Source organism: Molossus molossus, unplaced genomic scaffold (genome assembly GCF_014108415.1).
Source record: "Molossus molossus isolate mMolMol1 unplaced genomic scaffold, mMolMol1.p scaffold_m16_p_4, whole genome shotgun sequence".
NCBI classification, from domain to species: Eukaryota; Metazoa; Chordata; class Mammalia; order Chiroptera; family Molossidae; genus Molossus; species Molossus molossus.
The window spans coordinates 69,295,904-69,307,932 of NW_023425377.1; the positions used below are offsets into that span (position 1 = coordinate 69,295,904).

Below are 12,029 nucleotides of genomic sequence, written 5' to 3' on the forward strand. Positions count from 1 at the left end.
ATTTATTTAAAAACAAAACAAAACAGTTCCTTTAACATTTCTTGCAGTGCTTGAATCGTGTTTGTAAATTTTCTTAGCCCCTTTCTGTTTGTAAAGCTCTATTTCACCTTCAATTTTGAATGGTAGTCTTGCTGGATAGAATAGTCTTGTATTTGGACCTTTGCTTTTCATTACTTTGTATACTTCATGCTACTTCCTTCTTGCCTGCAGTGTTTCTATTGAAAATTAGCTGACAGTCTAATGGGAACTCCCTTGTAGGTAACTTACGGTCTCTATCTTGCTTTCTAGCTTGGAGGCACCCTGCCAGGGACCCTGAAGGGAGGCTTGCAAGTGCACACCTCACAGCTGCTTGCTGCCTGAGCTCCCTGAAGAGTGTTTGCCATTGGGAATGGAACCTGCCTAGCCAGTGAGGCTAAGAAGCTTGACTTCTGTTCCCAAGCCACTCAGGTCAGTGTATGTCTGACACTGTCTATAGTTTCTCCAGTAAAAAAGCTCATCTTAGATCACTTATGGGTATAGCCAAATATCTTTTATGCCGGATTCAAGCTTGGCAGGATGGAGTCACCAGTATTTAGAGGACAGGGTTAGTGCAATTTATCTAGCTTGTGCTGTGAAAACAGAAGTGCTAGACCCTGAGAGATGTCATGTGAGGGTGGTGTGGGACGTTGGCTCAGGACTGTGACCTCAGAAGCCTACCTTTCTGATCTCTAGTAGTATGCCACCCAGATCTTCTCCTTATGGCTTCTGTACACCCTGAGTCTCCTTCCCTCTACCAGAGCCCCTGTTGAGTGCCTGAGAGTGAGACTTTGTGTTAGCCTTTAAGGAGATTCCCAGAGATTCAAGCAGACTTGCTCCTTTTTTTCCGGTGAACAAAGTCCCTATTAAATTTTGTCACCAAATGTTATGCAGGCTCTTCTCCCTGGCCCTGGTGCTCTGGGTTGGGACTCCTGGTGTGGGATGGAGACCTAACTTTCCTCTGGGGTGGTTTCGTAACTGCACTATTTCTTCAGCTTCATAGCCACTGCATCTGGCTGCAGGGACCAGCCCTTTTGGCATCTTTCTCTTCTTACCAGTCTCTGTGTAGGTTCTTATTTTTCAATTCTTGGTTATGATACTTCAGTTCAAGTATCCTTCTGCTATTAATTCAGGTTAACTGCTCTTAATTTTAGCTGTAACTCTGGCTATGTGCCAGGAGAATGGTTGTGTTGCTTTCACCTACTCTGCCACCATCTTTCATCTCCTAACATTCCCCTTTCAGACAACCTTGAGCAACCTAGATTAGATAATGGACCACATAGGTGATGCTGCATTTTCTCTCCTTGCCCTACTTCCTACTCTTACGTTTTAGTAAAAAGCAAACCCACAAAACTCTAGTCATCCATCCCTTGAACCCCAATACAACCATAGCCTTCACTCTTAAGTTTGTTTTCTCTCTCTCTCTCTCTCTCTCTCTCTCTCTCTCTCTCTCACTCACACACACACACACACACACACACACACACACACACATTCCTGTGCAGCTTTTGGGCATGTTGCACCTATGAGTAATAAACCTTACATTCTCATATTTCCATCATGGTGGTTGTAATTATAATAAGGACCACAGGGCACATCCAGCCACAACATTGACTCCAGTCTGAAGAAAAAATAGTAGAACCCATGCCTGTGCCCAGGCATTTCTACCCTGTTGCATCACTATCAATAGACTGAGACTTATAGGAAACAATCATAAAGACTACATTATGAGGAAGAGCAGTTAAGTTACTGATGTGCAAACAATGAGACACAAGGTGAAAACTGAGGTTTCAGATTTTTATGGAATGACATTAGGTAATGGATTAAGTAGCCAAGTGAAGTTTTTTCCACGTGAGCAATACCACTTATTCTAGTCTACCTACAAAACATGAACAAATTACTTACAATGATATACATTATTTGAGAAGAAATTATTCTTAAGACATAAGTGTTGCCAGTGAAGTAAATGAAAACTTCCAAATATTTCTGATCAAGGTTGGAAAAAACCTTGTGAAGGTAGGAGAAAGGATGAAGGGAATAACTGTCTATACAATAGAAAAAGCAGAAAGCTTAATAAAATGGTTACTTAAATTGTATAGAGAAGTTGACACAAACAAAGGAATTCAAGGGCAGAAATAAAAGGAACAAGTTTGAAAATCACAGTCTGATTAAAGAATCACAATGTTGAATTTTGCATCTTGAAGCCCTGAAATCAAGGGTACTTTTATTTCTTTCTCAGGATAATTATCCCTTTCGTATCTGCATTCTCAAAGAATCTTTTCAGAGCTCTCTTTATGTCTTTGCTCCTCAGACTGTAGATGAAAGGGTTCAGCATGGGTGTAATCACCGTGTACATCACTGAGGCCGTTCCACTTGAATGTGAACTGTGGGTAACAGCAGAGCTGAGGTACTCACCTATGATTGTGCCATAAAATAAGGACACAACTAAAAGGTGAGACACACATGTAGAAAATGCTTTATACTTTCCTTGAGCTGACGACATTCCATGTATGCAGGACACTATTTTAGAGTATGAGTAAAAGATACCAGAGAGGGGACCACCACCCAGTAGCACAGTTACTAAATATATCACAACGTTATTAAGAAAGGTGTCAGAACAGGCAAGTTGGACCACCTGTTTCAATTCACAAAAAAAGTGGGGGATTTCCAACTCTGAACAGAAGGACAGCAGCAATACCATTAAGCTTTGTAACAAGGAATTCAGGACACTCATGATCCAGCACACCAGAACCAGCAGTGCACAGAGCCAAGGGTTCATGATGACCGTGTAGTGCAGGGGATGACAGATGGCCACAAATCGGTCATAGGCCATCACGGTCAGGAGGAAATTGTCCAGTCCTGTAAACAATACAAAAAAATACATCTGGGTGATGCAGCCTGCATATGTGATAACTTTGCTCTGTGTCTGGATGTTCCACAGCATTTTTGGGACAGTGGTGGAGGTGAAACAGATGTCTATCAAGGACAGGTTGGAGAGGAAGAAGTACATGGGTGTGTGGAGGTGGGAGTCAGAGATGACAGCCAAGATGATGAGCAGGTTTCCCAACACTGTGATCAGGTATATGGAGAGGAAAAGCCCAAATATGAGGGACTGCAGTTCTGGTTCCTCTGAAAGTCCCTGAAGAAGAAATTCTGAAATTGGGGTATCATTGCTTGGTCCCATGTGGTGGAGGTAACTAGTAGAAAAGAAAAAAATAGCATGATTAGTTTTACACAAATAGCCATTACTTATGTAGTTGAAATGCTACAATTATATTTTACAGTAATCAATATCTACTTTTTGTACATAACATCCCCTTATACACACCTCCTCCCCATGATATCTCTGTTCACCTCAGATCTTTTCTCCATGGTGGTCACAAATTACACAGTTTTAGTGAGTAATGTTTTCATGCCCTTTAGGGATATATGTTGAGTCCTGTCCTTCTCTAGAGAAAGGGTATAGGATGCTGAGAAACAAAATCCTTAAAATATAATGATGACGAAAGCATATACACAAAATATGTATTATATATACCATGTCAGAAGTTTTAAGGTGAAGAAAAGAGATAAACTAAAGAAGTTATATGCAAAATGCACAACCAATAGACACAGACAATACTTTGGGGAAAGCAGGAGGGGAGTAGGAATGGAGAGGAGGGAATCAATGGGGGACTTTAGGAGAGATATCTATAATATTTTAAACAATAAAGACAAAATGTTTTTTGTTTAGAAAATATATAAAAGAGAGTAAACTACCATCCTGGTAGTTCAGGAAGTCCTGAAAACAGGGTGACATTTAACAGAGACCTCAAGGAAGACAGAGTGGGAGACTTGGAGGTGTGCAGAACATCACTGGAAAGGTCCTGAGATGACATTTGTTTTAGATATTCAAGACTCAAAAGGATTCATCATGGTGAGGAAAATCAGCAAGAGGGGAGCAATAACAGATGGTGTCAGAGAATGTGGAGGAATGAGGTGGCCTCCTGGCTGCTACAGAAACTTGAAGACACAAAGAATCTCTTGTTCACATGTCATTCTATGCACTTGGTTAATATTGTTTCCAAAAAATATTGTATATAGTAATGGATATCTTTTTTTCTTCATGTATTGATTAATATTTTGGCATCTGTATTTTAAGGGACACATTTTGGAGTATATGGTCCCAGTCAAACTGCCCCATAACACACAACACACACACACACACACACACACACACACACACACACCAGAGTGCACTATGACTTCCTGGGGCCATGTTATCACCAGGCTTTTATCACTCCATCTTAATAATTAGAAAAAGAATGATAGAAGGCATGGCATGATGTCTACATCAGATAATCTTTACCCTGAAGAACATAGGAATAGTATCAAATTTTAGTTGTTAAACTTCCCACCAACATGTAAACATGGGACTCTATATTCATATAACTATTTTGTGTCCCCTATTTAAAGAAACTTTAAAAATTGGTTAAGAAACAGAAAAAGATTCTGGAAGATGGCGGGGGGCAGGATCAGAGGAAGGGTGAGTGTGTGAGAGAGTGAGCTAGTGTGTGAGAGAGTGTGAGTGGACTTAAAGGTGGATGACCAAACTCCTACAGTGCACAGACGTGGAGCAGAAGGTTCCTGTGCTGTGGACAGGAGCAGCCGGCTACTGCGGTATGTGGCTATTCAGGGCGCTTCTCCCTGCGCCGTGGGGAGGTCTCACCATTTTGGAAGATCCCGGGTCTTCCCTGGGAGGAACAGTGGGAGCGGATAGGGCACAGTAACCTGAGCCAACCAGCACACCTGTCACCATTGGACCAGTGGACACTCTGTGTCAACACAGACCAGTGTACAGTAGTGGAGCTCCCAACATGCCGGTCCTGGAAGCCACGGACAGCCAGGAGCCCAGCACCATACCCCATAGTAGCAGCCTGATCAGAGTCTAGATATATGCCCAGCAACAGAGGCTGGGGAGCAGACATCCATCTCCAGGCATCAGAAGCACAGACAAGCAGCTGAGACCCATCCCCAAAAACTGCAGCAAAAGCTGAGCAGGAGCCCTGGCTGGTTTGGCTCAGCGGTTAGAGCATCCGCCTGCGGTCCAGAGAGACCCGGGTTCGGTTCCCGCTAAGGGCATGTACCTCGGTTGCAGTTTGTCCCCGGCCCTGGTTGGTCATGCGGGTGGCAGCCACTCGATGTGTCTCTTTCACATCGATGTTTCCCTCTCTCTTTCTTTCTCTCTCTCCCTCCCACTCTGTCTGTACAAAAAATGGAAAAATGTCTTCGGATGAGGATTAAAAAAAAAAAGCTGAGCAGGAGTTGAGCCCCACAGGGCAGCAGCACTCCCTTGCCACCAGAGGCAGGACCTGGGGCTGCACAGAGGCCTATGCGACCCAGCAGCTGACAAGAGCAGTGGTAAGCCGGAGCCCAAGAGGGACTGGTGCGATCCAGCTGCCTGCCCATGGGACCTGCAGAATGCAGGGGCACCAGAGAGGCCTGTGCCACCCAGCAGGGACTATGTGAACCAGTTATCCACGGGTTCTGTGGGGTGCTGAAGCACCAGAGATGCCTGTGCCACCCAGTAGGGACTGTGCCATCCAGTTACCCTCGGGACCTGCTGGATGCTGAAGAACCAGAGAGGCCTGTGCAACCCAGCAGCCCATAAGGCAGTCATAAAACCAGGTCCCAAAGGGACTGTGAAATCCAGTTACCCGTGGGACCTGCAGGGTGCGGGGCCACCAGAGACACCTGGGCAACCCAGCTATGCAAAAGATAGGCTTAGAGGATTTAAAAATGGAGGCAGAGTGAATGGAAGCCACACAAACGATCTCCCTGGAGCAAACGAGAATTACAACTGAAATAAAAACAAATTCTCAGAAAAAAGCAACAGAAAAGCAGCAGGACAGGACCATATAATCAGGGACACTGGTAGGATCTGCAGAGGTGCGAGAGGGTGGCAGGCTGGGAGCCCAGGGACAGCAGCAGTCTTAGTTGTGAGCAGCGCCATTGGGATTTTCTATCCAACAGGAAGATATAACCTTGGTAAACATACATGCAACCAATATAGGAGCACTAAAATATATTAAAAATCTTCTGGAGGACTTCAAAGGAGAAATCAACAGCAATACAATCATAACAAAGGACTTCAACATCCCACTGACATCACTAGATAGATCCTCTAGAAAAAAAATTAACGAGTAAACACAGACTCTAAATGATATGCTAGATTAAATGAATGTAATAGATATCTACAGAGAATTACACCCCAAAACTGAAGAATTCACATTCTTCTCAAGTGCACATGGGACATTCTCAAAGATAGACCACATGTTAGGGCACAAACTAAGTCTCTACAAGTTCAAGAAGATTGAAATCATATCAAGCATCTTCTCAGATCACAATGGCATGCAACTAGAAATCAATTGCAACAAGAACATGCAAAGACATTTGAAAACATGGAGGCTAAATAGCATGTTATTGAACAATGAATGGGTTAGACAAAATCTATGGGATGCAGCAAAAGGAGTTTTGATAGGAAAGTTCATAGCACTACAGGCCTACCTCAAGAAACAAGAAAATTTCTAATAACCTCACAACTTAAAGAACTAGAAACCAAACAAAAAGAAAACCCCAGAGCAAGTAGAAGGAAGGAAATAGTAAAGATCAAAGCAGAAATAAATGACATAGAGACCAAAAAAACAATTCAAAGCATCAATGAAACAAACTGCTGGTTCTTTGAAAACATAAACAAGATTGATGGACCCTTAGGTAGACTCACCAAGAAACAAAGAGAGAGAACATAAATACACAAAATCAGAAATGAAAGAGAAGATATAATAACTGACACCACAAAAATACAAAGGATTGTTAACAAATATTATGAACAATTATACGGCAACAAATTCGACATCTAAGTGAAATGGACAAATTTCTAGAAACACATAGTCTCCCAAAACTGAACCGGGAAGAGATAGAAAACTTGAACAGACCAATAACAACAGAAGAAATTAAAGACGTAGTCAAGACTCTCCCAGCAAACAAAAGCCCAGGCCTGGACGGCTTCACGGGGTAATTTTACTAAACATTCAAAGAAGAACTAATACCCATTCTCCTCAAGCTATTTCAAAAAAATTCAAGAAGAAGGAAGACTTCCAAACTCGTTTTATGAGGCCAGCATAATTCTATTTGCAAAACCAAAAAAAGACACTACAAAGAAAGAAAACTATAGGCCAATATCCCTGATGGGATATTTGACACATAGATACCAAAATCGTGAACAAAATACTAGCAAATGGAATCCCACAATACATGACAAAAATGTTCACCATGACCAAGTGGGATTCATCCTAGGGATGTAAGGCTGGTACAATATTTCCAATCAATAAATGTGATACACCACATAAACAAAATGAAAGATAAAAATTATATGATCATATCAAGACGCTGAAGAAGCATTTGACAAAATCCATCACCCATTTCTGATAAAAAAGCTCAGCAATCTGGGAATAGAGGGATCATATCTCGACATAATAAAGGCCATATATGATAGATCTACAGCCAACATCATACTCAATGGACAAAAATGAAAAGCATTTCCCTTAAGAACAGGAACAAGGCAAGGATGCCTACTTTCACCACTCTTATTTAACACAGTACTGGAAGTCTTAGCCACAGCTAAGAAAAAATAAAAGGGATCCAAATTGGAAAGGAGAAAGTAAAACTGTCATTATTCGCAGATGACATGATACTACATGTAGAAAACCCCAAAGACTCCATCAAAAATTTACTAGACTTAATAAATAAATTTGGCAAAGTAGCAGGATACAAAAGTAATGTCAAGAAATTGATGGCATTCTTATACAACAATGATGGTTAAAGAAAGAGAAACTAAAAAAAATCCCATTTACTATCACAGCAAATCAATTAGGATACCTAGGAATAAACTTAACGAAAGAAATAAAGAACCTATTCACAGAAAACTACAGGTCATTGAAAAAAGAAATAGAGGAAGATATAAAAAAGTGGAAGCACATACCTTGTTCATAGATTGGAAGAATTAACATCATTAAAATGTCCACACTACCCAAAGCAATCTATAGATTCAATGCAATCCCCATCAAAATACCACCGACATACTTCACAGAACTAGAACAAATACTTCAAAAGTTCACATGGAACAAAAAAAGACCTCAAATAGCCACAGCAATCTTGAAAAAGAAGAACAAAGTTGGAAGAATCACATTACCGGATTTCAGTTTATACTACAAAGCCACTGTAATCAAAACAGCGTGGTACTGACACAAGAGCAGGCAGATAGATCAATGGAACAGAATAGAGAACCCAGAAACTGACTCAAGACAATATGCTCAATTAATATTTGACAAAGGTGGCAAGAGCATACAGTGGAGTAAAGACATTCTATTTAATAAATGGTGTTGGGAAAATTGGACTGCTACATGAGAAAAAATGAAACTAGACCTTCAACTTACATTATACACAAGAATAAACTCAAAATAGATAAAAGACTTAAATGTGACTCATGAATCCATAAAAGTCCTAGAAGAAAATGTAGGCAACAAAATTTCAGACATCATATGCAGCAGAATTTTCACTGATACATCACCTAAGGCAACAGAAACAAAGGAGAAAATGAACACATGGGACTACATTAAACTCAAAAGCTTCTGCACAGCAAAAGAAACAACCACCTAAATGGAAGGGCAAACCACACTATGGGAGAGCATAATTGCCAATGATATATTAGATAAGGAGTTAATTTCCAATATATATAGAGTGCTCATGCAGCTCAACAAAAGGGAGACAAAGAACCCAATTAAAAAATGGGCAGAGGAATCAAATAGACACCTCTCCAAACAGGACATACAAATGGCTAAGAGACATATGAAGAAATGCTCAACATCACTAATCATCAGAGAGATGCAAATTAAAACAACAATGAGGTATCACCTCACACCTGTCAGAATGGCCGCCATCAACAAATCATCAAACAACAAGTGTTGGTGAGGTTGTGGAGTAAAGGGGACTCTAGTACACTGCTGGTGGGAATGCAGACTGGTGCAGCTACTATGGAAAACACTATGGTGTTACCTCAAAAAATGAAAAATTGAACTTCCATTTGACCCAGTGATCCCACTTTTAGGAATATACCCTAAGAAGCCTGAAACACCCATCAGAAAGAATATATGTACTCCCATGTTCATAGCAGCACTATTTATATAGCTAATATCTGGAAACAGACCATATGTACATCAGTAGAGAAATGGATTAAAAATGTGGTACATATACACAATGAGTACTATGCAGCTGTAAGAAAGAAAGTTCTCTTATTCTTTGAGACGACATGGAGGGACTTGGGGAGTATTATCCTAAGCCAAACAAGCCAAGCAGAGAAAGACAAATATCACATGATCTCACTTATTTGTAGAATATAATGAACATTACAGTCTGAGGAATGAGGTAGTCCCAGAGAGGTGGAAGTGGGGTACAGACTGAGAATCTCTAGAGGAGGGGTGCGGGGTGGAGATAAACCACTGTACTTATATGCATGTATGCATGAACCATGGACTGGACAACAAAGCTGGGGACAGGGCGGGGAGGGGGTGTCAGTAGGAGAAAAAGAGAAACATCTGTAACAAAAATAAATAAATTAAATTTTAAAAATTGAATAAACAAAATGGCAGTAAATACATATCTATCAACAACTGAATCTACAAACAAAATGAACACGCAGAACAGAAACATTCCCATAGATACAGAGAACTTTTGTTGGTTGTCAGACAGGAGGAGGGTTGGCAGAATGGGTGAAAAAGATGAAGGGATTAATAAGTACCAATTGGTTGTTTGACAAACCTCAAAGGGAAGGGGGTTTGGGGGGTGGGAAGAAAGAAACCAAAGAACTTATATGCATATATGCATAACCAATGGACACAGACAACAGTGTGGGGAAAGGCAGGAGGGGGGCAGGAATGGGGAGGAGGTTGTCAAGTGGGGGGGGGGATGAGGAACATCTGTAATACATTCAACAATAAAGATAAGTTAAAATAAATAAAGGCAGTGGAGAAAGCAGTATCTACCGTTATAATTTCTACCTATATAAACATAAATAGATTATGCTTAGAGAAAGGATAGAGTTTATTAATGGAATGTAAAAGAATGTCTTTGTCAGAAAGATGTAAAACTTTTTACATATATTTATTTATATTTTAATTAATTTATATATATATTTCTTGTTGAAAGTGTTACAGATGTCCCCTTTATTTCCCCCAATGATGCCCTCCTCTTTGCTCCCATCCCCCTCCCGCTTTCCCCAACCTAATGTCTGTGTCCCTGGTTTTGCATGTATGTATATAAGTTCTTTGGTTTATCTCTTAGGTACAATATGAAAGACTGATAGAATTGATCACACAAAACCAATAAATTTTCCCTTAATACATCTACACACATATAAAGGAATTCTATGCTAAATAGCACTGTTTTTAGAAAAAAAAAATCTAATTTAACATACTAAATAAATTCATTATATATTAGTCTACCTAGCAAACAGATAGGTAATCTCTCAGCTCGGAGCAAGCCTGGTCAGGCTCTCAGGTTACCTCAGGTAGAAATTCTAGGATCCATTCCTCCGAATCTTTCCCACAGCGTCTGCTGCACTCTCAGACTCACCTGGATGGGGTCTCTGAAAGGAGGGGATCCTTGTAGAAGTCGGAGCTGCTCCCTGGATGGTTACTGTTGGAGACTGAAGCTCTGTTCTCAGATAAAAGAGCAGGAGGGAGTCAAGCAGTAGTCTCTGAGCCACTTTGAAGACTCCAAAGAAACAAATATGTTCTGTTCAGCCTAAGGTTGCACATGTTGAGTCTGCAGCAGACGAGATGTTTACGTCTTCCTTTATCTGCTCATTAGATACTGTTTTTACTGTTACTCCCACCTCTGAGCACCTGATTTCCCTCTGGGACACTGGTCTGGACTGAATGGAAAATTTCCCTGCTGATTTTGTTTCTAAGGGACCAGGTTAGAAGTTAAGTGAATCCTGTTTTTGTTATTCCTTCTCCATACTCTCCTGACTGCCAGAGGTCTCATCCACCAGCACCTTACCCAACTGTGAGTTAAAGTTTCTTAAAAGTCTGAGACTGAGGAAATGGACTTGGCCAGGACGCTTGGATCTTAGAGCACTGATGAGTGGGGCACAAACTGTGATGCCTCAGAAAATTGCTATTTCTCTGCTCAACCAGAGAGAGAACTGTGTGACTTTGATGAAAAGCTTTGTGCAGTACACTCCTTGTCTTCATGACACATTTGCCACATCAATGAGGAATTTCATACTTATATCAGAAGATAAAAGTTGACATGTGATAAAACCTTTGTTAATTATGAGACATAGAATTTTACACTATACAATCTGAGTTTTGTATCTGATAAGTATTGCTTGATTTAAGTTCTATAAATGTCCTTTCTCTGAGGTGGTACAAGTATGACCTTCATTCTCTATTGCAGAAATGGGGTTTGAAGAAGTGGCGTCATCTGCCCAAAGTTATAACCAGAGTAAGAAATAGGTGTTGATTGGAATCTGTCATGATGCTTTCAGACCTCAAACTGCAGTGATTCTCAGCCAGGGATACAAAGACCCAACACAAATTATTATGTCAAATTTAGAAGTTAAGAAAATCCTTGTCTAACTAGCCCTTCTCCAACTTCAAAGTGCGTATTTTTGACTCAAATGTAATATTGACTCAGTGTTTCATCACCAAAAAGGTTTTGTTCAGGAAAAAAAAGTGTTTCAATCCAGGCATGCAGACATGACAAGCCACATGCACACTCTGGCCTGTGTGCCAAGAAGGGGGCTGTTTATAGACGGGAAAGGAAGAAGTGAAAGGGAAGTTAGAGCCATGGAGTTTTATCAACATAAAATTCTTCCTGTAGGGTTCTCATGATTACATACAGTGAAGAAACTTCTTTTAGTCCGACCTCCTCCCATAGACCCTTATGAGTGGTTATGTTTGCTTAAATTCCAG

At 40.7% G+C, this 12,029-nt stretch overlaps 1 protein-coding gene across 1 annotated transcript; it reads right to left on the reverse strand.

Moving 5' to 3' along the window:
• Window positions 1-2,239: 2,239 nt before the first annotated feature.
• Window positions 2,240-3,387, reverse strand: LOC118643833 (olfactory receptor 7A10-like). The gene is made up of 3 exons (XM_036282200.1): window positions 3,344-3,387; window positions 2,746-3,212; window positions 2,240-2,460 (listed from the first exon to the last, which is right to left on the reverse strand). The coding sequence occupies exons 1-3, from the start codon at window positions 3,385-3,387 to the stop codon at window positions 2,240-2,242; spliced, it is 732 nt and encodes a 243-aa protein (XP_036138093.1).
• Between the last annotated feature and the right edge of the window lie 8,642 nt (window positions 3,388-12,029).

Bases quoted from the DNA above. Each gene is read 5' to 3' on its own strand.
- LOC118643833 (XM_036282200.1), bottom strand. From the start codon at position 3,387: ATGGAGAAAAGATCTGAGGTGAACAGAGATATCATGGGGAGGAG. The intron at 3,213-3,343 runs GTGTGTATAAGG...CTTTTCTACTAG, and splicing joins AGAGATATCATGGGGAGGAG to TTACCTCCACCACATGGGAC. The intron at 2,461-2,745 runs GTGTCCTGAATT...CTCACCTTTTAG, and splicing joins TCTGGTGTGCTGGATCATGA to TTGTGTCCTTATTTTATGGC.